Raw genomic sequence first — 23984 nt, 5'->3', positions numbered from 1 at the left:
CTGCTCTAAACTGGGCAGAGAAATTGCAGGGAAAACTGATTTCATTACTGGAACAAATCATTTAAAAAAAGACAGTTAGATGACACAACAATAGTCAAAAGCATAAAAATACTTGTTAAACACAATCGCAAAGAGCTCCCAATGGCTCCTTAAAGCCTTGTTTGTGTATTATTTTAATATTTAGGACAGCTACAATGTCTTTAATAACATTTGAATCCATATACTTGCAAACACTTTGCACTGTTTCAGCCCTGAACTATTAACTCTACATTCTCTTTGTATATATGAGCTGTGTAGAAGATATGCTCTTCTTTGCACTTTTGAATGCCTTTAACCCGTGTTGTCTCTCTTTTCTGTTTTCCGTGTATGACAGATGTGTGTAACAGCACGGATCTTCCAGAGGTGGAAATCATCAGTTTGCTGGAGGAGCAGCTCCCTCACTATCAGCTGAGAGCAGACACTATATACGGCTATGACCACGACGACTGGCTCCACACGCCACTCATTTCCCCCGACATCAACATCGACCTGACCGTCGAGCAGATCGAGGAGACCCTCAAATACTTCCGTACGTTCTTTACTTATATGCCACCCCCCCCTTTCTTAATGGATCTCCATAATCTCTGAAGTGGTCATGTAGACCAATTAACACAAAGCATGTACAGACACCTCCAGAATTATTGCCACACATCATTTAAAACAAAACAAAAATAAGTTTGAAATTAAAATTGCTATTGGTAATTCATCTTAATCTCACACTGAAAATAGAAGGAAATGACTTACAATCTGAAGTAAATGAAGTCTGAAGGACCTGCCTGAGTATTCAGGTTCATCTGGGTGTTAAGAAATTATTAATCAATCATTGTTGGTTTTGTGTTTCACAGTGAGGTAAAAGAGAGGCTAAATTCTCTTAGTTATTCATCAGCCTGGGAAATATTAAAGAGCACTCAAAGGAAATGAGATAAAAGTGGGTTGACATTTGATAAATGAGACAATGACTAAGAAGGAACTTTAAGCTGAAAATGCCAATTTCCACTGTTAAGGCAATACATAAAAATTGTAAAACAACTGGAGCTGTAATGAACCTGGGTGGAGAAGAACTCGTGTCTCAACCCCACTGAACACTGTCTTACCTGAGATTACCATCCAAATCTTACTAATGCTTGTGTGAATAGTGGAAATATATTGCAAAATCTTGTGCAAATATATTCTTTAAGAGTGGAGGCTGTTCATTAGCTTGTTATTTGTGCTGTATTTGTACTAGCTGGTTAGAATATGTGTTTTGCTCCATCACCTGGTATTCAGTAACTGTATCTCACACACAGTCCTCTCTCATAGTCCTTTATTTAGCTTTACAGCATTTAGCACCATGTTGCAAATATTAAAGCTCATGACCTGGACAAATTTACACCCTGCATTGTCTATAACCTTTGATTTATGCCTTTAAGGGAGGTCATTTATATTGTTTGTCATTCTCTCTCTTCACTTTTCATATCTCAGTTTAAAATAGTCTAGAGTGAGACAGGCTTCCTAAAGCTGAGGGGGGAATAGAGTGAGCCATGTATTGATTTTTATTCATTGTTACAGACCTGAATCTCTCTGAATTTCTAATACCTCCGTTACAATGATGTGCGTAATGATTCTAAACTGTGATCAGTAAACTTGCAAGCAAAGTGTTTATAGCTTGTGTTCATCTGCCAACTATACCACTTAATTACACAACAGGAGCTGAATTAAATATTATCAATAACAGGCTAAACCATTTGCACATCCATTACTTCTGCACTTTGATGTCAACAGGACAAGCCAAGGGCAAGACAGCAGATGTCAGTAGGTGAGTCATTTCCTCAACCATCCATGGCTCAGGAAATTACATTACAAGATTAAGACTCGTGATTAGGCGATTTATTCCACATCCTAATATTGCGGACGAGCTTAAGTATGTCTTTTCAGTGCTATTCATGCTTACAGCTGGTGTAGTTCAGCGCACTGCACTTGTTCACGTCTAATTTGGCAGCCAAAACGGTTCACTCTTTGAGTAACGCCATGGATTCTGTCTCATGCAGTTTCATTCGCACATTGTACTCGAATCATGGGTACAAAAGGAATGATGAGAGGGGAAAGTCTGAGGAAGTGGAAGAGAATTTAGGCAGTGCATGCCACCGCAGGCTAGAGTCAGGGCCAGTTGCTATGGTAACCCCTCCAGAGGGAGCTGCCTTGGAAATAGGGAGCTGTGGCAGGAGGGAGAGGGAAGGAGGAGGGGATGGGTAAATCGACTACTGACGCTCATTGATGTAGCACAGTCTGATTGGCTACACAGCTAGGAAGTTGCCTCTCCCCGGTGCGCATGATACAACCTTGACTATAGCTGTACCGCGTACAGCTTCTTGTTCTGCACTTTTTTCCTCCTCACTGCAGCCTCATAATTCTTCCATCTTTCCACATCCCACTTTGGATGGGATGCTGTATGCAGCTTCATTTGTTCACTGTTACTCAAAATAGGCTCTCTGTCAGTGGAGATTATGGGTTGCTGGGGCAGTGCGTGTGAATTTGTGACCTCGGGTGCTGGACAGGAGGAGCTGCGACTCACAGCTGAAGGAGACTGAGTATGCAGAGATTTGTGGAGGCTGACTACTATGAGCTGGACTGGTATTATGAAGAATGTGCTGATGGTAAGAGCAGATGGCCATTTCCTTGCTTAGAACTGGCTGTGAGAATATGAACAATGATTAGACAAACGAGGTGAGAGAGAAGTTAACAGAATGAGCATGCAGAACTGTGATGAAGATGATTGCATGTGTAATACATTTAAATAAATGTTCATGATGAATAAAAAGTGCAAGTATTCAAGCTGGATTGATTGCATTGTCTAATAAGAGGGAGCAAAAGGACACAGAATGAGGATGCTCACAGTGGCATAAATACAGCAAGAAATGATCCGTCCTCACAGCCATGTATTGCATCAGACATCCTGTAGCTTGCTCAAGTTTTTTTTTTGAGACAGTTACCAACACACACAGCCCTTTTCACTTTCAAGTTCATGTAGGTGCGTCAGCGAAATGTCATTATGTTGATAGGGTAGGATGGTTGACTGAACCCTTATTTAAGTAAAAAAATAAATAAATAAATAATCAGGTTCCATAGATGACCTGAGCTTTTTATTTTTATATTTATTTATTTTTATTCCTGTTCCACGAGATTTATTTTGCCCTGTAGAGAATAGAGTTGTAAACAAAAATAGTATTTTACTTAAAGTACTTATGCAATGCACACAGTTTTTCCTATTTTGTGTTTGTTTCCAGCAGTGGATTTATGCTGTATAGTTTTTTTTTTTATGTAGTTTAAAAGAAATGGTTACCTCCTATAATTTAGCCTCTTTAAAAATTTTCTCCAAAAGTACTTTAATCTGATATGCATGTGTATGGGAGGTGCTGGGGTTTGTCTTATATGATGGATTAAAATCAAATGAAAGCTTTGTTGCTGAAAGCACTCCTTTATTCCACTGAGAAGCAGTTTGCATGTACACTGAGAATGGTTGTTTTTATAAACCCATAGTCATCTATATAGAATCCTAAATTCGCTGGTCTGTGACTGGCATGAACATTTGGTGAAACTTGGATATTGTAAAGAAGCGTGGGAGAGGGCTGTGCTGGGAGAGTTCATGCCTTATTAGAGCCATTGACCCACATTGGTGGATTGTGCTTTATCTGCATTGAAATTGGGGCTCACTCTGACTTTTTGACAAATCCCCAGTGATGTCACCCCTCTCATCACCACGTTGTAGTGTTCATTCTCTTGTTTCTTTTTTGGGGGGGAGAGAGGAGTGGAGAGCATGACTGGAATACATTGTTGTTAAGGCTGAACAAAAGTAAGGCATTTTTATTCACCACCACAGCCACAGTTTCCTCTTGCTTTTCAAACAGGCATTACTGCCGTGTTTCCCTAGAAATGTGGAGCTATTGATGAGTGAATGCTCATTAATCATTGGTCAGAACAATGCAAATAGCATCACAATCATAAGCTTGAGACAAATGCAGGAAATACAGCAGGTCAGAGCTACTCTATTTGTGCTTCAAAAAGAGATAAACACTTCTGATGCAAAACTGTGTATCCTGTGTTTTGCTTGTTTTAGAGTGACATACCCAATTATGGTTTAACTAACTTAAGGTTTAAGGGATGCCATCAGGTGATCCATTAATCCAGTTAAACATGTATTTGTAGCAGCAAGGAATGCTCCACATCTTTTGCATTTAATGCGCATTTTATTTAAAGCTAATACATGACCTCTAATATAGAGGACTTTTGCATCACTCCCTGTTTGCATATTGCATGACTATAGGAAAACGACCTCACCTGAGGATATCAGGTGGCCACACCTACTTAACAGGTGTAGCCAAAGATAACTCTGTTACGCCTTAACAGGTTGCTATGGTGCACTGACGGAACAAACCATTCTGGGTTTTAAAGAGAGGGGTGTTGGTGATTTATTTAGTTAGGGAAATGCAACCGTTGCAAAATACACATTATGCATGAGTTAACACTTACAACCACAGACGTTTTAAAATGCTTTGTTGAATTTTGTCGTAGTCACCGAATTCGATTTTACTACAAATCATTTGAGATTCGAGTTGCTGCTCCCCTGAGATTCCTAGTTAGGTAAATGGTTGCCGCCCGTTTGTGAGTCACGGCTTGTTGGCAGGTGTCGGCACTGGGCAGTGTTGTGTGTTTGTGTGTGTGTGTGTGTATATATATATATATATATATATATATCTGAGTGGTTTGTTACTCCGAGGATAATAAATTGACCAGTATGACCAGTGTTGCTGCAGACTCGGGAGCTCGGGCCCAGTGGTCTGACTTTACACCACTAGGCTATTAAGACCATGGAATTGCCTCCTTACAACTCAAATGAAGAAAGCTACGAATATGACTCGTCCGATGTGCTGGATTATTCAGCTTTGTCTAGTTTCACCGAATCAGACTGTGCTGATAATGAACAGGAGGATGGGGAACCTTATACATTGGAAGAAGGTAATGTTTTATTTCCAATTGTAAAATTAGCTGCTTTTAGCAGGTGCAGTGTTCCAGCGTCCCCACTGAATTTGTTTTAGTGTTTACACTTCTGGCATCCAAACACGGACACTGGAACAGGTTTGACATCCGGTGTGTCTCTAAATGATAAGCACAACTTTTAATCCCTTTTAAACAATCATTTGGATTAATTTTGTGCTTCGATTTCACAAATGTGATCTTGCTTCATACATAAAAGCCATTACCACATGGTTTTGGTGATGTACCTTATGTAGAGATGCCTATATTTATTTATTTAAATTCAACAGCCACATTTTGGCAGTGTGTGCTGATTGTATGTAGACTAAGCACAGAAATATGAATTAAACAGCAACAATCAGGCACCACACTGGTATTTGCACCACTCCCACTCACCCAGTGACATCACCTGTGTTGTAGTGTGCTGGGTGGAAGTATGAGATATAATGATCATGGTTTATTATGATTAACCAGTTTGGCAAACTTTGGGATCTGACTGACCATTGTATCCTACTTTAATCATTTATCTCTGTCACGTCGTTCCTGAGAATGTTTTAGAAAATCTACTGATGACCTTTTGACTTTCTGTAATCATATGTTGTTAATGAAGAAACAATTTATTTCCTGATACGTAAGTGCCTGTCTAGTGTCACTAAAAATACAACTTAAATAAAGTGTGTAATGTGTGTTGTTCACTGCATCTGTTTAGTGTCAGAACAATTGGGCCAGTATTGTCCTTTCTGTTTGACATGAACATAAAATCATTTGCACATTGTAAAAAATAAAACAGAATTCGTACTCTGTTGCTGTTTACAAAGTAATTTTAATTCTGAACATTATTGTACATATGAAGCCACATAGTGGTTTTATAATGCATATTGAAAGTTATAAATACTACTGCCAAGGCTTTTTTTCCCATGTATTTTTATTTAATCTCTCTCACTCTCTCACACACACACACACACACACACACACACACACACACACACACACAAATACAGGGTGTGTCAAAAAATGTATGCAAATTAATTTTTGTTTATTAACATGTGATTAATGCAGCGCGCGTTTCTTTTCGATGATTTTTTTTATTACAAATCTAAATAAAGAAATATATGAAGCAAAATTTACACAACACGCATTTATTCACATTACTCCGCTTTATTAGGAACACCAGCGCAACTGCACAGTCATGCACTTATCTTATCAGTAAATTATGTGGCTGTAGCACAGTTCAAGAAATCATGAAACAGTTAAAGTTTCATTCCCTTAACAACTTCTCGCCTAATACAGAAAAACAACAGTTGAAAGTATCAAGTTACTTGTGTATGTGTCGGTTATTATACATTAGAAACAAAGTTTGTGTTTGAGTCACAGGTATGTGCAACACAAGCTTGTGGGCATCAGCTTTCATTTCCTCAGACCAATAAGCTGAGCAGTAGTACACTCAGAGTTTATTTAATGGCTCAAATGCAGTGGTGCTGATGCATGTAAATATGTGTAAACTGTGCATATGAGTGTATGGTCTGTGTTGTGTTTAGATTCAGGTGCAAACATCTATCATCATTATCTCAAGCTTCAGGTTACCAAAAGGTTTTGTGTAAAATACCTTGGCTGCAATATATAGTTACCCCTCTGAATTGTGTGTGTGTGTGTGTGTGTGTGTGTGTGTGTGTGTTTTTGCTAGGTATGATTAAAATCAGTTCCCCTTAACCTTTCTTTCTGTTTATTGTTTTATACATTATTAATATTTCAATAGTAAATGAATATAGCATTTTAATATTTGATTATGACAGCATTAATTCTCTGTTTTTTGGTGCAGTTCTGTGTGCTGATAGAGTGGGCCAGATGACTAAGACGTACAATGACATCGATGCTGTTACACGTTTGCTTGAAGAGGTAAGCTAGTCACGGCCACGTTCTGCCTTTGTTCAGTTGTGTGTAGGATGGTGCAAAGGTTTTTCACAACTATGAAAGCAGCAACTGCTGTGCGTTCTAGCCCCCACTATTATTATTATTCATTTTATTTTAATGATTTGTGACTCTTTTTTTTATTTTAACCAATATCATATGAGCAAGAGTGTGTAAAGTGAATATAATTAGCTGTGACATGGTCTTAGTTAATCCATCATGCTGATATTTAGTCTAAGGCATGATTGCAATTAGGCATTGCTTTTATACAACATTTTAATAAACAATACCTTCAAATTGAGTTGCATTTCAAATGCAGCCAAATAATTAACACGCTCACAGATAATGTTTACAAGGGATTCTTAATTCCCACCAGGATTTTGACATTGCTTTTTGTTCCACACAATGTATAAATATAACTGAATTGATGGGCAACTAGTATCTGACAGCCCTGTACTGCATAGCTCTACAAGGAAGTAGTGTTTGAGTGTTTACTAGATGGAGCATGGCATTTACATATAATAGTTTCCTTCCTCCCACACTTTTATCAAATAATATACTAAAAACAACATAGCATGGCTTTCAAAAGCATCTCTTCCTCTACTGGCCTGTATAGAAATATGTTTTTAAATTTTTTAAACGGTTAAATGTCTGTTTTTCTTTCTTCTTTCTGCAGAAAGAACGGGACTTGGAGTTAGCAGCACGCATAGGACAGTCACTGCTGAAGAAAAACAAAACCCTGAGTGAAAGAAATGAGTTTCTGGAAGAGCAGGTGGAGCACATAAGGGAGGAGGTAGTTTTATCCATCCACTTCTCTCATCTTTAGATCAGTTTATTCTGCTTGGACTTGTAGCTCAGACAGTTTGCCTGCTAATAAGCTTTTACTTTACAAACAGATGCAGTTCTACCTCTTCAGTTCTGTCTCTTTAAGCTACATTTAAAGCTGCATTAGTGTCGTGTAGTGGAGCTACATTGATAAACAAATTCTACTGCTCAGCAAAAATCAGTTTAACTGAGCAAATTAAAACATGTTTCTATTTTTCTATGGGACTGTTTAAGCCAGTATCAAGGTTTAGTCATGCCATAATCTTCTGTTGGTTCATAAGCAGAAGCGTTCTGTTTGGTTATATGTTTTGTATATGTTGTAGCTGTTCACGTTGCCGTGTTGTGTGCTGTTGCGCTGACCTGTAGTCCCTGCTGTGTGTGCAGGTTTCTCAGCTGCGTCATGATCTCTCTATGAAGGATGAACTGCTCCAGTTCTATACCAGTGCTGCTGAGGAAAGCGAGGGAGAGTCGGTCACCTCTACCCCGTAGGTCTTTTAAACCTCCACCTTTCTTTTACCAAGTTTTTTAAAGATTTGAATTGCAGCACTTCACCCAGCTGTTTATTCATTTATGATAACGGCATTTCTTCTATTATGTTTTTCTTCATTCCATGAATTTTCTCTCTCCATTTCTGTTTTTTGTTACTTGCATGCAGGTCAAACAGATTAATCTTGCAGACTCACTGATTGTTTTATGTTGTTTTATGTCAGGATCCCACGGAATGATCCCTTACTGTCAGTGCCAAATTTCTTCCCACTGGACTCGCTGCAAAAAAAGCTCCAAGACCTGGAGGAGGAGAACGTTGTGCTGCGGTCTGAGGTGAGACTGATTTATTAATGCACAGCCTGTAATACAGGTAAATTAAATGGTGAGCAAAGGTTGTATGAAAAACTACCTCTTGAATGCATACATTCATAGCAAATCAAATGTTTTCTCTGATTATTCTTAGAAAGAAATCTTAATAGTGGACTTTATTAAAGATGAAACTTTACAAAAGGTTTAAAGGTCATAATTTAGAATGTAATTGCAGAACTAATAGCACTATTGTCCTCTCCAGACAATAGAAACTGTTTTAAAGAAAGTAAATGTAACATGAAGCATGTATTGTTGGCGACAAGATCCCGTTCTTATTTTTGACATGATTTTTGATTAGGCGTGTCACCTGGAGACAGAGACCATCTCATACGAGGAGAAGGAACAGCAGCTGGTTAATGACTGTGTGAAAGAGCTCAGTGAGTACACCTGCCCACAGCATTACAGTATATATGCTTTTCATGTACATTTTATTATTTTTTTTCTGCCTCAATATTCATGCAGTCATGCTGCTATATCACTGTACTTTTCCCCTGAGATATGGGTTTATCTTATCTTATCTAGTCAGGCCATCATTAAAACAGCGAGTTGCTGATGCTCTCAGTCCTATTAATGTAATTAGGTCAAAATCGAGGTTAATCACCATCAGATCTATTTTCAGTATCATTCCAAAGACTATGATCAATCAAGAGTCAAGAAGCTTTTGTCATTTCAATCATGTATAGCTGACACAGTACACAATGAAATCAGACAACGTTTCTCCAGGACCCTGGTGCTACATAAAACATTATAAAACAACATAGAGCTACATAACAGAACACAGAGCTTAGGACTAAAATAAGTTGTCCCAGCCAAATAAAGTGCATCGTGTGCAACAGAGTGCAAACAGAGCAAGACCAAACAGTGCAAACAGACAACACATGATAGTGTGGGAGAGACACGCAAAACACAAAATAGCACCACCAGTAAACCTACTGTATGTTATATAGTACAATGTGTGAAAGAGATCTGTATATAGGAGTGTACTTGTAATCAACACAAAATATAAACAGAAAAGGTTGTGCAAAACAGCAACAGCAGCAATCATATAAATGTGCAAGAACAGCATGTAAAAAGTTATGTAGTTATAATAAAACAATATAATATGGGTGGTGCTGAAGACATGAATGTGTGAAATGAGTGTGTGTTTGAGTTCAGATGATGCAAGTATAAATAAACTGTAGCTGCATTTGGGTTGTTTTTTTGTGTTTATTTTTTAAACCTAATAAGAAAACCCTCACATGATGCATTATGTATTTACAGACAGACACACACATACTGTAGCACAAACTATAGCTAGCAAATTTGTAGACTCTTCACATTTACCACTGTTTGTTTATTTGTTGATTTCTCCTTTCTCGGCGTCATTTCTGCAGGCAAACCTCCGAGCATCACTATAAAAATATTTCAAATGGCATTTTTTTTTTTATATTAGTTTGGTGTATTTATGTTGGAGAATTTATGTCAGAAAAACTGCATTTTGGTAAAAAAAAAAAAATCACGTTTTTTGTTTTGTTTTGTTTTTAAGACTCCCAGTGACTATGATCAATTTGTGAAATATTCCTAAGCAATTTAAATTTGTGATGTGCTCTATTAAACAGCAGATACAGACACTATATTGCTAAATGATATGTGCTTCTTAAGCATCGCGTTCTACATTTATTCCAAATTCTGCTCTTAGAATTCTCTCCACACTTCAGCTGAGATGTTCTACTAGATTTTATAGTGTGCTTGTGGACATTTGTGCTCACCCAGACCCAAGCGTGTTAGTAAAGTCAGTTACTGATGTGGGTGAGGTGAGGAGGCCTGAGGTGCAGTCAGTGTTCCAATTTATCCCAAAGGTGTTCAATAGGATTGAGGTCTGGGCTCTATAGCAGGAGATCTTCCACTCCAAACCATGCAAAGTATATCTTCATGGAGTTTGCTTTGTGCACAGGGGCATTGTCATGCTGGAACAGGTTTGGGTCTCCTAGTTCACCTGAAGAGAACATTTCATGCTACTGCATCCAAATACACTATACAATTGTGTGCCTTTAGCTTTGCGATAACAGTTTGGGAAAGAACCACATATGGCTGGGAAAGTCTGTGTCCCATTACTTTTGTCCATATAGTGTATTTTGGTGATGTCTTTATTAGCAAAGAAGTTAAATTAAATTGTCTCCTCCTCTCACAGGGGATGCTAACCTACAGATCTCGTCACTTGCGGAGGAGCTGGCGAAGAAGACGGAAGATGCATCCAGGCAACAGGAAGAGATAACGCACTTGCTCTCTCAGATTGTAGACCTCCAGAAAAAGGTTAAATGTGTAAGTGTCTGACTACATTTAGCTTGCAATCTGTTCCTCGATCAGCATTTTAGATTTTGAGTTATTTTTAGGTGAGTTTCAGGGCTATAATTGATGGTGTTTTGTGTGGATGTGTGTTTTGCAGTATGCCTTAGAAAATGAGGAGCTCACACAGCATCTGGGAGCTGCCAAGGATGCGCAGAGACAACTTACTGCTGAGGTGAAGTTATTTTACACAGCATGTTAACCGCATTGAATAATCTACACGTTTAATTGGTTTTTGAAAGTGCAGAAATGGTATATTTTATTGCTCTCTCTTGCACTCTACAGCTACGTGAGCTGGAGGATAAATATGCAGAGTGTATGGAGATGCTGCATGAAGCCCAAGAGGAGTTAAAGAACTTCAGGAACAAGACAGTGCCTCAAAGCACACCGCGTCGCTTTCACTCGCTCGGCTTTTTCCCCATGGTGAGAGAGAAAATTAAAGAATCGGTTGACTGAATACTGAAATGCGTTAAAGAATAGCAGGATGTACACTTTGTTAACTCTAAAACTTTTGCCATGTGTGTCAGTACAAAATGTATACAGTGGGGCAAAAAAGTATTTAGTCAGTCACTATTTGTGCAAGTTCTCCCACTTAAAAAGATAAGAGAGGCCTGTAATTTTCATCATGGGTACACTTCAACTATGAGAGACAAAATGAGAAAAAATTTTGAAAATCACTGTCTGATTTTTAAAGAATTTATCTGCAAATTATGGTGGAAAATAAGTATTTGGTCACCTACAAAAAAAAAACGGTCCACAACCTTAAACATTCAGACTTCAAACTCCACTATGGCCAAGACCAAAGAGTTGCCAAAAGACACCAGAAACAAAATTGTAGACCTGCACCAGGCTAGGAAGACTGAATCTGCAGCTTGGTGTGAAGAAATCAACTGTGGGAGCAACTATTAGAAAATGGAAGACATACAAGACCCCTGATAATCTCCCTTGATCTGGGGCACGCAAGATCTCACCCCGTGGGGTCAAAATGATCACAAGAGCGGTGAGCAAAAATCCCAGAACCACACGCGGGTTCTGAGCAAAGGCTACCATCAGTAACACACTACGCCGCCAAGCACTTAAATCCTGCAGTGCCAGACATGTCCCCCTGCTTAAGACAGTACATGTCCGGGCCCGTCTGAAGTTTGCTAGAAAACATTTGGATGATCCAGAAGAGGATTGAGGAGAATGTCATATGGTCAGATGAAACCAAAATAGAACTTCTTGGTAAAAAACTCAATTTGTCGTGTTTGGAGGAGAAAGAATGCTGAGTTGCATCCAAAGAACACCTACTGTGAAGCATGGGGGTGGAAACATCATGCTTTTTGGGCTGTTTTTCTGCAAAGGGACCAGGACGACTGATCCGTGTAAAGGAAAGAATGAATAGTGCCATGTATTGTGAGATTTTGAGTGAAAACCTCCTTCCATTAGCAAGGGCATCAAAGATGATATGTGTCTGGGTCTTTCAGCATGACAATGATCCTAAACACAGCAACGAAGGAGTGGCTTTGTAAGAAGCATTTCAAGGTCCTGGAGTGGCCTAGTCAGTCTCCAGATCTCAACCCCATAGAAAATCTTTGGAGGGAGTTGAAAATCCGTGTTGCCCAGCGACAGCCCCAAAACATCACTGCTCTAGAGGAGATCTGCCTGGAGGAATGGGCCAAACTACCAGCAACAGCGTGTAAAAACCTTGTGGAGACTTACAGAAAACGTTTGATCTCTGTCATTGCCAACAAAGGGTATATAACAAAGTATTGAGATGAACTTTTGTTATTGACCAAATACTTATTTTCCACCATAATTTGCAAATAAAGTCTTTAAAAATCAGACAATGTGATTTTCTGGATTTTTTTTCTCATTTTGTCTCTCATAGTTGAAGTGTACCCATGATGAAAATTACAGGCCTCTTTCATCTTTTTAAGTGAAAGAACTTTTGGTGACTGACTAAATACTTTTTTGCCCCATTGTTGAGAGAGGAGTTACTAGTGTATCCAGAGTGAAAATATTTGAAGTAAGATAAGATGAGAAGATATACCTTTATCCATGCCACAGTGGAGAAGTTTCTGTGCTAATTTTTAAAAAGTAGAGACATAATACAAGTATATACATCAGTGTATGAATACAAAAGAAAAAGAGGCGCTTTCAAACATATTGCACATGGGTAATATTGCACGGTTTAAATTAGTGTTGTTGCACAGTTAAAAACACAATAACAGTTTGTATTATGGTGACTGGTTTATTGGGAGCAGCTCTGATTGTACAGTTGAATAGCAGCAGGGAGAAAAGACCTTCTGTATCGATCCTTCAGACACTTCAGATGCAACAGTCTGTCACTGAAGGACCTGCTCAGAGAGGAAACTGTTTCATACAGGGGGTGAGAGTCTTTCTCCAGCAATGATGATTTATTTAGTTACCATCCTCCTTTCTCCCACCAGGAGCATGGTAACTAAACTATTATCATTGCTGGAGAATGAGTAGTAGTAGTTTGCTCTAGGCGCAGATGAGTTTTTCATGGTACAGTGGAACCCGGTTATTTCGATGTCCTAGGGGGTCGCCAAAAAGCATCGAGGTAACCGATGATCGAGATAAACGAAAATCAATATGGTGGCAAAATATTAACGTGCTTAAAATTTCTTTATGAACATGATGTGCGTTAATAAATGAGAATGTGCATGCACGTGTTTTTGAAGGGTTTTTTTTACACAACAGCGTTGCCGCGATTTGTTTGATGAAGGCATGCTATAAAAATACATACAGTACATGTTTATCTGTCAGGAATCCACCTGCCACGCCCCCTTCAGCCCCCTTCAGCATGGCAGGTGCTTTCTCGGCCGCTTTCTCTGAAGCTCCCGGCTTCAGTCGTGCACTTATGGTGCTCGTTTTATCATCACCACCAGCTCCTATTTAAACTTCCACACTCACTGTCCGTTATTGTTGGTATATGTTGGTTCACAGCGGTCGTTGTTATCACTCATGTGTATCCCGGTACGTGCCTTCCCACCGGCACTCTCTCAACGGCTGCGCTTTTCTTCCCAAGAAAACCGCACCGCGGATTCCGCCACTTCCGCGAGTTCTTCTGCGGCTGCACCGAGATAACCGACGTTAAATGGCAAATTTTTCCCCCCTTGTGCTCGAGATATTAGGGTTCGGCGACATAAAAGAATCGACATAACCGATAAAAAATGCTAAGACAAAGCGAGAATTTGGCGGTTCCACTTCAAAAACGTCGACTTAATAGGGTTGTCGAGTTAACCGAGGTCGAGATAACCGGGTTCCACTGTATTTTATTATTTGAGATCATATTATTTTCATTTAAATTTTAATTAAAGGGAAAAACACTTTTTGATTACTTTATGTATACTAATTTGATAAAGTCCTTCAGTGGAGATCAATGCATTTCTGTTACACTTAAGGTAGTGTTTGCACTAGAGAGATGACTTCTCTTTTATCTAAGTTTTGATATGTACAATATTTTTGATCTATGATTTTGCCTAGCTGCCAAATAAGTTTGCATATTACTGTGGTCCCATGTAAATAAAGCTAATTATGCTGAGAGGAAGGTATTAGAGGTTGATTTTTTTACAGCTCTTGGACAATGCCGAATGCAATGTCGGAATTGTTCTGTCAGCTGACTTACAGCATGTAAATGACAAGTACATCAGATCCAGAAACAACACTGTCTATTCCCAGTTTCTAATGCTGTATGTATGGAACAGGACTCCTTAGCTGCTGAAATTGAAGGGACTATGAGGAAAGAGATTCAGATGTCTGACCCAGAAGTGGAAGATCAGAGGTATCAGTGTCCTTAACTATGCAAATGCCTAAAATGCACTTTCTGTTTTTGTTCTAGTGAAATGAACGTTTGCTGGTATTATAGACTGTATTCAATTTCTTTTTTTAGTCATGGCTGTAATTTAAATTTAAATTTTTTTTTTGTTTACATACACCTTGTTCATTTGTTTTGGTTTTTGTTTTGTGGTGGTGTACGTGCGTTTTTCCAGGTTACACCCGAAGAAAGTATTCCAAACAGTGCGCAACCTCAATCAGGTGGTTCGCCAGCGCTCGCTCTGTCCTTCCCCCATGAACATCCCCGGCTCCAATCAGACGTCTTCCATGAATTCTCGACACTCCAGCTGCTTGAGCACACCTAGATCCAGTGTTTATGGAGGAGAAGGGAGTGTCACCGACAACCGCACCAACAGCATGATGCTGGAAAGTCACAGTCCACAGGAATGGTATGTCTATGGTATGTTCATCTTTCTCATGTTACTTCACTAAGCAAAAACATTAATGTCTTTCTCTCATTTGTTGCTTTAGTTTAGAAGACTCGAACAAGAAGCCTGGTATTCCTGGCACACCCGGTTCTCACGACCTAGAGGCAGCACTACGGAGGCTCTCGCTTCGACGCGACAACTACCTGAGCGAGCGGCACTTTTTTGAGGAAGAAAGAGAACGCAAGCTGCTGGCACTAGCTGCGGAGAAGAGAGAGCCATGTGGAGACAGTGATGGAGAAGGAGGAGGATCACTCACACATGAAGACAGCATCCTGTCTCTGGGCACTTTGCACTCTGTCTACTCTTTCTACAGCAATCGTTCCTACCTGCCTGAGAAGCTGCAGATCGTCAAGCCTTTGGAAGGTGACCAGAACAAAGGCAGGCCGGTGGCCCTGCATCTCTTAGACACACTCTGGGCTCTAATACACCAACACTCAGACAACCTCTCCACACAGCACTCGTTTTATTTCAGAAACGCACAGCCGCGCTGTTGGTTTGAGATCTAGCGCCGCACTCTCCGTGAATGCACACACTTCTGCTGTATGGCTTGCTGTCTAATATGTGCAGCAATGCACAATATACATATGAAGTGCACTTTACATTCATTATGAATTTTATTATAGATAATAAAAATGTGACTAATATTTGACTATGTAAGTCCACGTAAGCTGGTGGGAGTGCATTTGTCTTTAATTTTCTAAAAAACCTGCTAATACGTTCTCAGTACATAAGAGAACAGAAGAAATAGCACTTATCAAATTCAGCTTGCTACTCCCACCTGCTGGTAGTTTTTTGCTATTTTCATCCTCTTTCACTTGAGGTTTAAGCAATAATGAAATGATAATTGTATATTAAAGTATATTTGAGTCAAATGAAAACACTTCTAAGAATCTGGACACTTTGTAGGTGCTGGAACACATTAAATGAAACGGAGATTATGTAAAAAAAAAAGTTACACACACGACGTAACTGCAATAAATAATGCTAAATAAAAAAATCCTAAATAATCAGTAATAAAATAGTATTCAGCATGACTTTGCTCTCTGGTTGGTTAGAAACAATACATTTTCCTCATGTTTCCTATATTATTTAATCCTTCATTCAGTTTGCAGTTTAAAGTGCCTTTTCTTGTATTACAGTCTGTTTATTTATTTTTTATTATTCTTCAATAAACTTTGCTTATTTTCTCATATTCTTTCTTCTCTTTCTTTTCACTGCCCTCTATCTGTTTCCTAACCCTCAGAGCAATGATTGCATGGTCAAAAGAGCATTAAGCTTAACAGTCTGTTATTTAACATTGCATAGATTGATCAAATTGAGATTGATGTATAATAAATTAAATTATGTTCAGTTTAATGTATGCGTAATTAAGATCAAATAGTGTTGTCACTTCAAATGTACAAACTCTGCTAACTGTTATGGGATTATGTTAATCTCCCAATTTTCCTGAGTTTACAGCCATTAAGGATGTTAAAAGTGTAATGTCCTTCTGTTTTGATTTATTGTTTTTCCTGATTTTCAAGACCTGCTTGTTAGTTTGAATCTTTATTGCAAAACATTTTGGAAACGATTTATCCAATATAAGCTCATAATTAATATATTCCTTATTTTTTTTTATATTTAGTCTTACATGACTACATTTCAAATCTTTAGAAGCATATCTTTCCTATCATCTGTATATGGGATAATTTACTATTCTGAAGATGTATATGCTTGGAAGTTGACTTGTTCCTAGCTGTTGCATTGCAAGTTTTATTCAGCCATTATCACTCTAAATCACCATCAAAGTATCTGAAACTTGATTACATTATTCAGCCATAAAGTACATTGCTCTGTATTTCAAAGCTCCTGTCTGATCTCTACTGTGTCTCTATGATTTCTTTAGGGTCTGCGACGCTGCATGCGTGGCAGCAGCTGGCTCAACCTAACCTTGGTGGCATTCTGGATGCTCGGCCAGGGGTAGTGACCAAAGGCTTCCGCCATCTCCATCTTGACCTTGAGGAAGTTTTTAAATTTACAGACTTGGAGGAAGATGAACCAGGAGCGCATCAGAATTCTCCACCCACTCTCTCTACCTCAGGCCTGGGATCGTTGCCCTGTTCACCAAAATCCAACCTGCACCGGCCGGGGGAGCAGCACCGTGAAGAGAGACGTGGGCCAGAGCCAGGGGTTCAGGAGACAAATGGAGAAGCACAGGACGAGGCAGAGAATTTGGCATCTGGTGAGGGAGTATCCTAATGTTGACCTGAAGGGTTGACTACAAACTCCACCCACTGCCCACACCCAGCCAAACCCAGTGGAATGTAGCAGCATGCTGGGGACATTTGCCTGTTACGTGTCTCATATCTGTGATCCTTCTCCTGTTACACAGCGTACAGTGAACTCACAACTACCTCATCGCTGCCTGCCATGTGCTGTCACAGTGGTTTTGAGTATAGTGATTATTTTTTTTTTGTTGTTTTTACGTATACACTTTTTCATGGTCCTCAGCATTCTCTCTTTGTGCTACAAAATGAGAATGGCGTCTTTAAAAATTGAAATGAATGTATTCTAAGCAACCTTCATTTGGAGGGTTGTGTATTGATTTACCACATATTACAGCTTCCTAGTGTGAGAGATTTTACTGTAGACGGATATTAGAATTTATTATACAAGTTGTGCCATGGGCTTCATTCTCATTTCCTGCATCCATTCAGTTTAATTTACTATCAACTTATACTCTCCTCTCTCTCTCTGCTCTAGTGATGTGCTTCACTTTTACAATATTAGTGAGTGTGAATGTGATCCAGCAGCTACACAGGAATCTAGCCTCAGCAATCTGTGCCTGTTTCACAGCAATTTTTCCAGTGATCTAGTTACACACCTCCTTTACTCTTTCCTAGAACTAAAGGAAGACACAACCTGACGAAAAGGTTATGGGATGGTGAAGAGCTACAGATTGAATTCGTGTGTGTGTGTGTGTGTGTGTGTGTATGCAACCAGACACGCATACTTGCACAGTCTAAGCAAACCTGAGGACATGGCCAGCATCCAAGAAAAGGTCATGGAGTAAAACACGTATGTTAAATGCTCAGGTGTCAACGGTCTATTAAAAACCGAGCGCACTCTGATCACAGGCTCACATGACTGAGGTAGAACTGAAACACTCATGAGTTGCTAGTAGGTCACATTCACATCCACTAACTGATTTATAAGTGCAAACACACCGATCAGGCATAACGTTACAACTTTATAACATTATGAACAGTGAAGTAAATACCACTGATTATCTCTACTTCATGGCACCTGTTAGTGTGAGGGATATTATTGGGCAGCAAGTGAAAATTTTGTACTCAAAGTTGATGTTAGCGTAAGGATTTGAGCGAGTTTGACAGGGGGCAAGTTGTCTGAATCTAGACGTCTGGTTCAGAGCATCTTCAAAACTGCAGATCTTGTGGGAAGTTCTAGGACTGCAGTGCATAGTGTCTATCAATCCTGCTTTAAGGAAGGAACAGTGGTGAACCGGCGACAGGGTTTGTGTGTTCTGATCCAACAGACGAGCTCCTGTAGCTCAAACTGCTGAAGAAGTTAATGCTGTTAATACATGAGGGGTCAGAACTGTTTTGACAACAGAAGGGGACCAACATAATATTAGACAGGTGGTCATAATGTTATGCCTGATCGTTGTTGCCTGATCGACACATGCTGCATAGTGTTACATACTAATTTTTCGTCTTGCATAAATGCAGATGTCAATTTATTTCCCCTTTGGCAATGTATTACTCTTTATCAGTATGTGATCAATTCAAAATCATGCTTGTCTGATGGTGATTCTATTTCTTGCCTATCCTTAAGTCCTATCCATCATGGTTAAAACTGTATCAGAATAAATGAGCTAGGACTATGCTAATTACAGAATACATTCACTACTTGTTTCTGATCAAAGGTTTCTTACCTTAAGTTTCAAAATGTTCTATCTCTATATTTTCAATTCATATTTTAGTTTTTACAATTTCCGATACAGTTTTACACCATTCCATTATGTGTGTGCCTCTTAGATGTGTATTAATTGATTTCTCTTGCTGTTCCCAGTGCATTTTCCTGGTAAATGTATGTCTCACACAAACTCCACGTACACTTTCACTACCTGCCGGATTCTCCACCCCTCTGATGAGCTGACCAGAGTCACTCCCAGGTGAGACCTGAAAAAAAAGCATTCCACCACTAGAGGGTGCTTAAGACTCAGTATTCTTTTTAGTCATACCTTCCATTCGGTGGTCTTAATTTTGTTGCTTTTATGCAGAGCTGGAATAATTCACCGGTGTTTTCTCCCACTTTTCTTGAGAAACTTTCAGCCCAAACTACCTAATGTTTTACCTATTATTACTTGAGTCCTAGTTTCTGGTAACTGATTGATGGTTTGGGATAATCTTTCACTTTTTTTCATCCTAGTGAAGGAAAAACTTCCTGTTAGTACAGCATTGAGTGATGGAGCACCAACTATTTGAAAATCAAAAGAAACTACAGACTGATAAAATTGATAGTTATGACAGGAACAGTTTGTGAAACACCTCACTTTATATTCAGTCTGCAACTCAATTTGATTGCAGACTATAAATAAATGTATTATTCAATTATACATATCTTGGTGCACATTATAATTTGTAACTGCTGGAAAAGGATGCATTCTCTGCAAATTTATATATATATACCAATGATTGTTATTGTTAAGAAAAGAGACGTTAATATTTAATTAAAAATACTGCCATGAAAATAAGAAAAGATATACAGTGGAACCCGGTTATCTCGACCTGGGTTATCTCGACAACCCTATTAAGTCGACGTTTTTGAAGTGGAACCGCCAAATTCTCGCTTTGTCTAAGCATTTTTTATCGGTTATGTCGACTTTTTTTATGTCGCCGAACCCTAATATCTTGAGCACAAGGGGTGAAAAATTTGCCATTTAACGTCGGTTATCTCGGTGCAGCCGCAGAAGAACTCGCGGAAGTGGCGGAAAAATCAAGCCTTACAGATGCTACAGGTGTTGTATTGTATACTGGTGAATCTCTGCTGTTAGTTAGTGCACATATGCCTTTTGTTGTTAAATGTTATGCGATAAACGGGAGGCGAAAGCCGCGCTTGGCGGCGCGGAACGTGGGATGAGCAGCAAAAGCATAGAATGAACACCGGCAGGATCGGGGGAATCCGCGATGCGCTTTGGGAAGAAAAGAGCAGCCGTTGAGAGAGTGCCGGTGGGAAGGCACGTACCGGGATACACATGAGCGATAACAACGACCGCCGTGAACCAACATATACCAACAATAACGGACGGTGAGTGTGGAAGTTTAAATAGGAGCTGGTGATGATGATAAGCGAGCACCATATGTGCGCGATTGAAGCGGAGCTTCAGAGAAAGCGGCCGAAAACACCTGACACGCTGAAGGGGCGAAGGGGCGTGGCAGGTGGATTCCTGACAGATAAACATGTACTGTATGTATTTTTATAGCATGCCTTCATCAAACAAATCGCGGCAACGCTGTTGTGTAAAAAAAACCTTCAAAAACACATGCATGCACATTCTCATTTAATAACGCACATCATGTACATAAAGAAATTTCAAGCACGTTAATATATTGCCGCCATTTTGATTTTCGTTTATCTCGATCATCGGTTATCTCGATGCTTTTTGGCGACCCCTAGGACATCGACATAAGCGGATTCCACTGTACCTTTATTTGTCCCACAGTTTGGAAATTTCTTTCCCCACTGATGTACAAATAGAGGTGTAGATTGTTTTATTTTACACATAAAAACAGTGAGGCGTCTTAAATAGTTAATGTAATCAAAGACCGTTAATCAGAGGAGTCTTGTAGCAGCACCAAAATATATTTAATTGATTCTCTGCAGATCATGTGATGATGAGGAGGAGGAGGAAGCAGCACTTTACCATGTTGTTCTGGGGCCAGGCTTAGAGCAGGTTCTCTGAGCCACACCCACTCAGGGTGAGAGGTGGTCTCATGGTACCAGCATGATGGGCCACAGACATGTTCAAATTGTTTTCTAACCAAACTTAACTGGTCTAACTGTTTGAGGCGGTGCCTACAAGTTCTCATTCATCTTTTAGTGGCAGTGTTACATGTTAAAAACTACTTTCCCAGCCTAGTGTTGTGCTCTGACTAACATGTTTGAGATTATAAGCGTTGTCAATAATCAGGACAATGAGGAGTGATGCATGATTCCTGTGTGGAAATGTTTAAATTACTGCCAGCAGCCTGTTTGTGTGAAGAACATGAATCCTGACGTATCAGTCTTAAGTTAATTAAATTTATTTTCCTTTTTGTCAGTGTGATGGCAGCAGGTCCCTCCATGGCCCCCTGTGTGAAGAGCATCAATAGTGTGCACTCTACGCCAGCCTCTACCCCCTGCACGCCACGCCGCCTCAGCCTGGCTGAGAGCTTCACTAATCTCCGGGAGCATACCAAGACCACCAGCACCTCTCTGGGCTTGGTACGCCTCCTACAGCAACGTGGGATTTCTGCAACTGTCTACAACCCTCACAGCTGGGACCGGGCTGAAAACACACCTAACAAATTGCCACCTGTTTCAGAACATTCCCCAGTGCCCCAGGCCAAGACACCCTGCCCTCGACACCCCCAAACTCTCCCACCAAATCTAAACCCAGCAGTCCTGTGCTGCCTATAGACTTCAGCCCCTCTGACCCACCTTATGAGAACTTCCTTGCTTCACGGCCCGCCAGTTCTATTCTGAAGGAGATGCGGGGCGCTGAGACCAAGCTGCGCACGGAATCCCAGTGCCAGACAGACATGAGCATACACAATCTGCAGCTTGTGGACAAGGTAAAACGCTTCAGCCTTGGCCCAAGAGCTGTAACTCCAGGTCCAGGGCTTGGTTTAGCCACGCCTCACTTCGGGACGCAACCTGGACTGCCCAGCCCCATAGGAGGACTGACTGGAATTCGGAGAAACCGAAGTTACCCGGTTATGGTAGGGGCTAGTATGGCAATGAAGGGATTGGGGCCACATAGTGAAGACTTGCTCCTGCCCCCCAAACATTCTATACAAGATGGCCTCAGTGAGGAGTGAGCACTACCTCACTGTCATCTCTGTATATATGTGGAAAAATACATTGTTCTCATAGCAGATCAACTGCGCCTGTAAAAGAGATTTGTATAGATAATTTTGTATAGTATCTGTAAATTTAATACCATTTTATTACTATTTTGTCACACATACACTGCAATTCAGCCAGGCCACAGTATGTTTTGTTGATTCTTTAATCCCCTACTGTTTAAAATGTGAAATAATTGCACTTCTGCATCACAAAAAACTGTAGCATAAGGCCTTTTTGTAAGCACTTTGATTTTGACTGCTTAAGCATTACTCTGCTAAAAAACACCATGACCCTGTAATCATATATATTGTGCTAATGTGCTCTTCCAAAGCCCAAAACACCTCTGATTGGCTTATACAAAAAAGCTGAAACACTAATAACATCCTTATGCTAATCCTAGACAGAACAATAAAAAACGTGTTAGCACCCAGTTAATGCCGCTGATTTTAACCCTTTCTGCGCCCTCAGAAGAATCCTATTAAATTATTAATGTTTAAAATAGCATAGATGTACTTGCCCACACCATTATTTCTGTAATTGCCTACATCAGCCTTACATGGCCGTGTACGACTGCATCATAGCATATTAAATCTTTCAAATGGTTTGTTATATAATGCTTATTACCATGTAATAAACATTTTAAACAGCCCTTAAAAGGGGCCCTGTTAGGAAATCTGCAGTAGCACAACAAGGGGAATGCACAGTACTGTACTTTATCTGAGAGTTCAGGGTTGTAGTGAAGAGCTGTAAGGAATCAAAGACAGGTGTTTCAGTGGTAGGAATGGGGGCTAGACCAATGTTCTTTATAAGTGTGTGAATTAACAAGCCATTTAAAAAAAACAACAACTCAAAGGCAAAATATTTACAACCTCCAGGATAACAATGGTGTCCAGTTCTTCTGATAGAAACGTGAAACTCCGCACTGAAGCTTCTGACCAGTATCCTGTTCTATTTCAAAGCTGTAAAAGTGTGTGTGTTTTAGATGAGAGGTCATTTCTCTCCAAAGACTGATCCGTAAGCTTTAATTGCATTGTGCGAGTTTGTCCTTGGACAGCAGATTCCTAGTGCCTGATGTCAATAATTGATGATTGAACCTTATTTTGAGTGACTAAAGACTTTGCCTCAGAATGTATGTGTTAACACTGTAACTACGGTTGGTGCTGCCCTAACAGAAAGGTTTTTAATGTTGCAATGAAGTTTTGAATTTAATATATGAAGGATATTTGATTCTCGAGAAATGACGTTGTCTAGAAAGCACATAACTAATTTTGGTCTAAACTATGCCTGTATTTTTTTATAAATATTATTATTGCAATCATGTTCTTAGTTGCATTGAAAGGTTGTTACAGAGGTATATGCACTTCCCCTCGACTTGAATATATTGGTATTGAATGTATTGCAGAATCACAGAAGGGTGTCCTACATGACTGAATGTTCATTGCAGTTACGAGTTTTATTTCCTGACGCCACATAAAGGGAAGATTTGTCACTTGTACACTGTAAATTGTAAAGATAGAAATATGTTTTATATAAAATACCATACATTACTGAGTAAATGAAGTGTCCGAAAGAAAAAAAAATACTGATTAGTTTTCAGGAAGTTTGAATGCAGAAAAGTCATCAATAAATGAATTAATGCAA

General features: G+C 39.6%; 1 protein-coding gene across 1 annotated transcript; it reads left to right on the top strand.

Annotated features, from left to right (window-relative positions):
* Window positions 1–366: 366 nt before the first annotated feature.
* trak1a (trafficking protein, kinesin binding 1a) lies at window positions 367–23984 on the top strand. Its single transcript, XM_046847042.1, is given in 17 exon segments — window positions 367–568; window positions 6869–6945; window positions 7634–7750; window positions 8167–8267; window positions 8493–8601; window positions 8936–9014; window positions 10808–10938; window positions 11063–11137; window positions 11248–11385; window positions 14676–14752; window positions 14961–15194; window positions 15277–15596; window positions 17119–17454; window positions 17605–17670; window positions 19305–19407; window positions 21557–21803; window positions 21806–23984. Coding segments are annotated over 17 exon segments (2922 nt in total). The 3' UTR covers window positions 22316–23984.

Source organism: Silurus meridionalis, chromosome 4 (genome assembly GCF_014805685.1).
Source record: "Silurus meridionalis isolate SWU-2019-XX chromosome 4, ASM1480568v1, whole genome shotgun sequence".
NCBI classification, from domain to species: Eukaryota; Metazoa; Chordata; class Actinopteri; order Siluriformes; family Siluridae; genus Silurus; species Silurus meridionalis.
The sequence above is the reverse complement of the archived record's forward strand: the minus strand, read 5'-3'. Positions and strand labels throughout refer to the sequence as shown.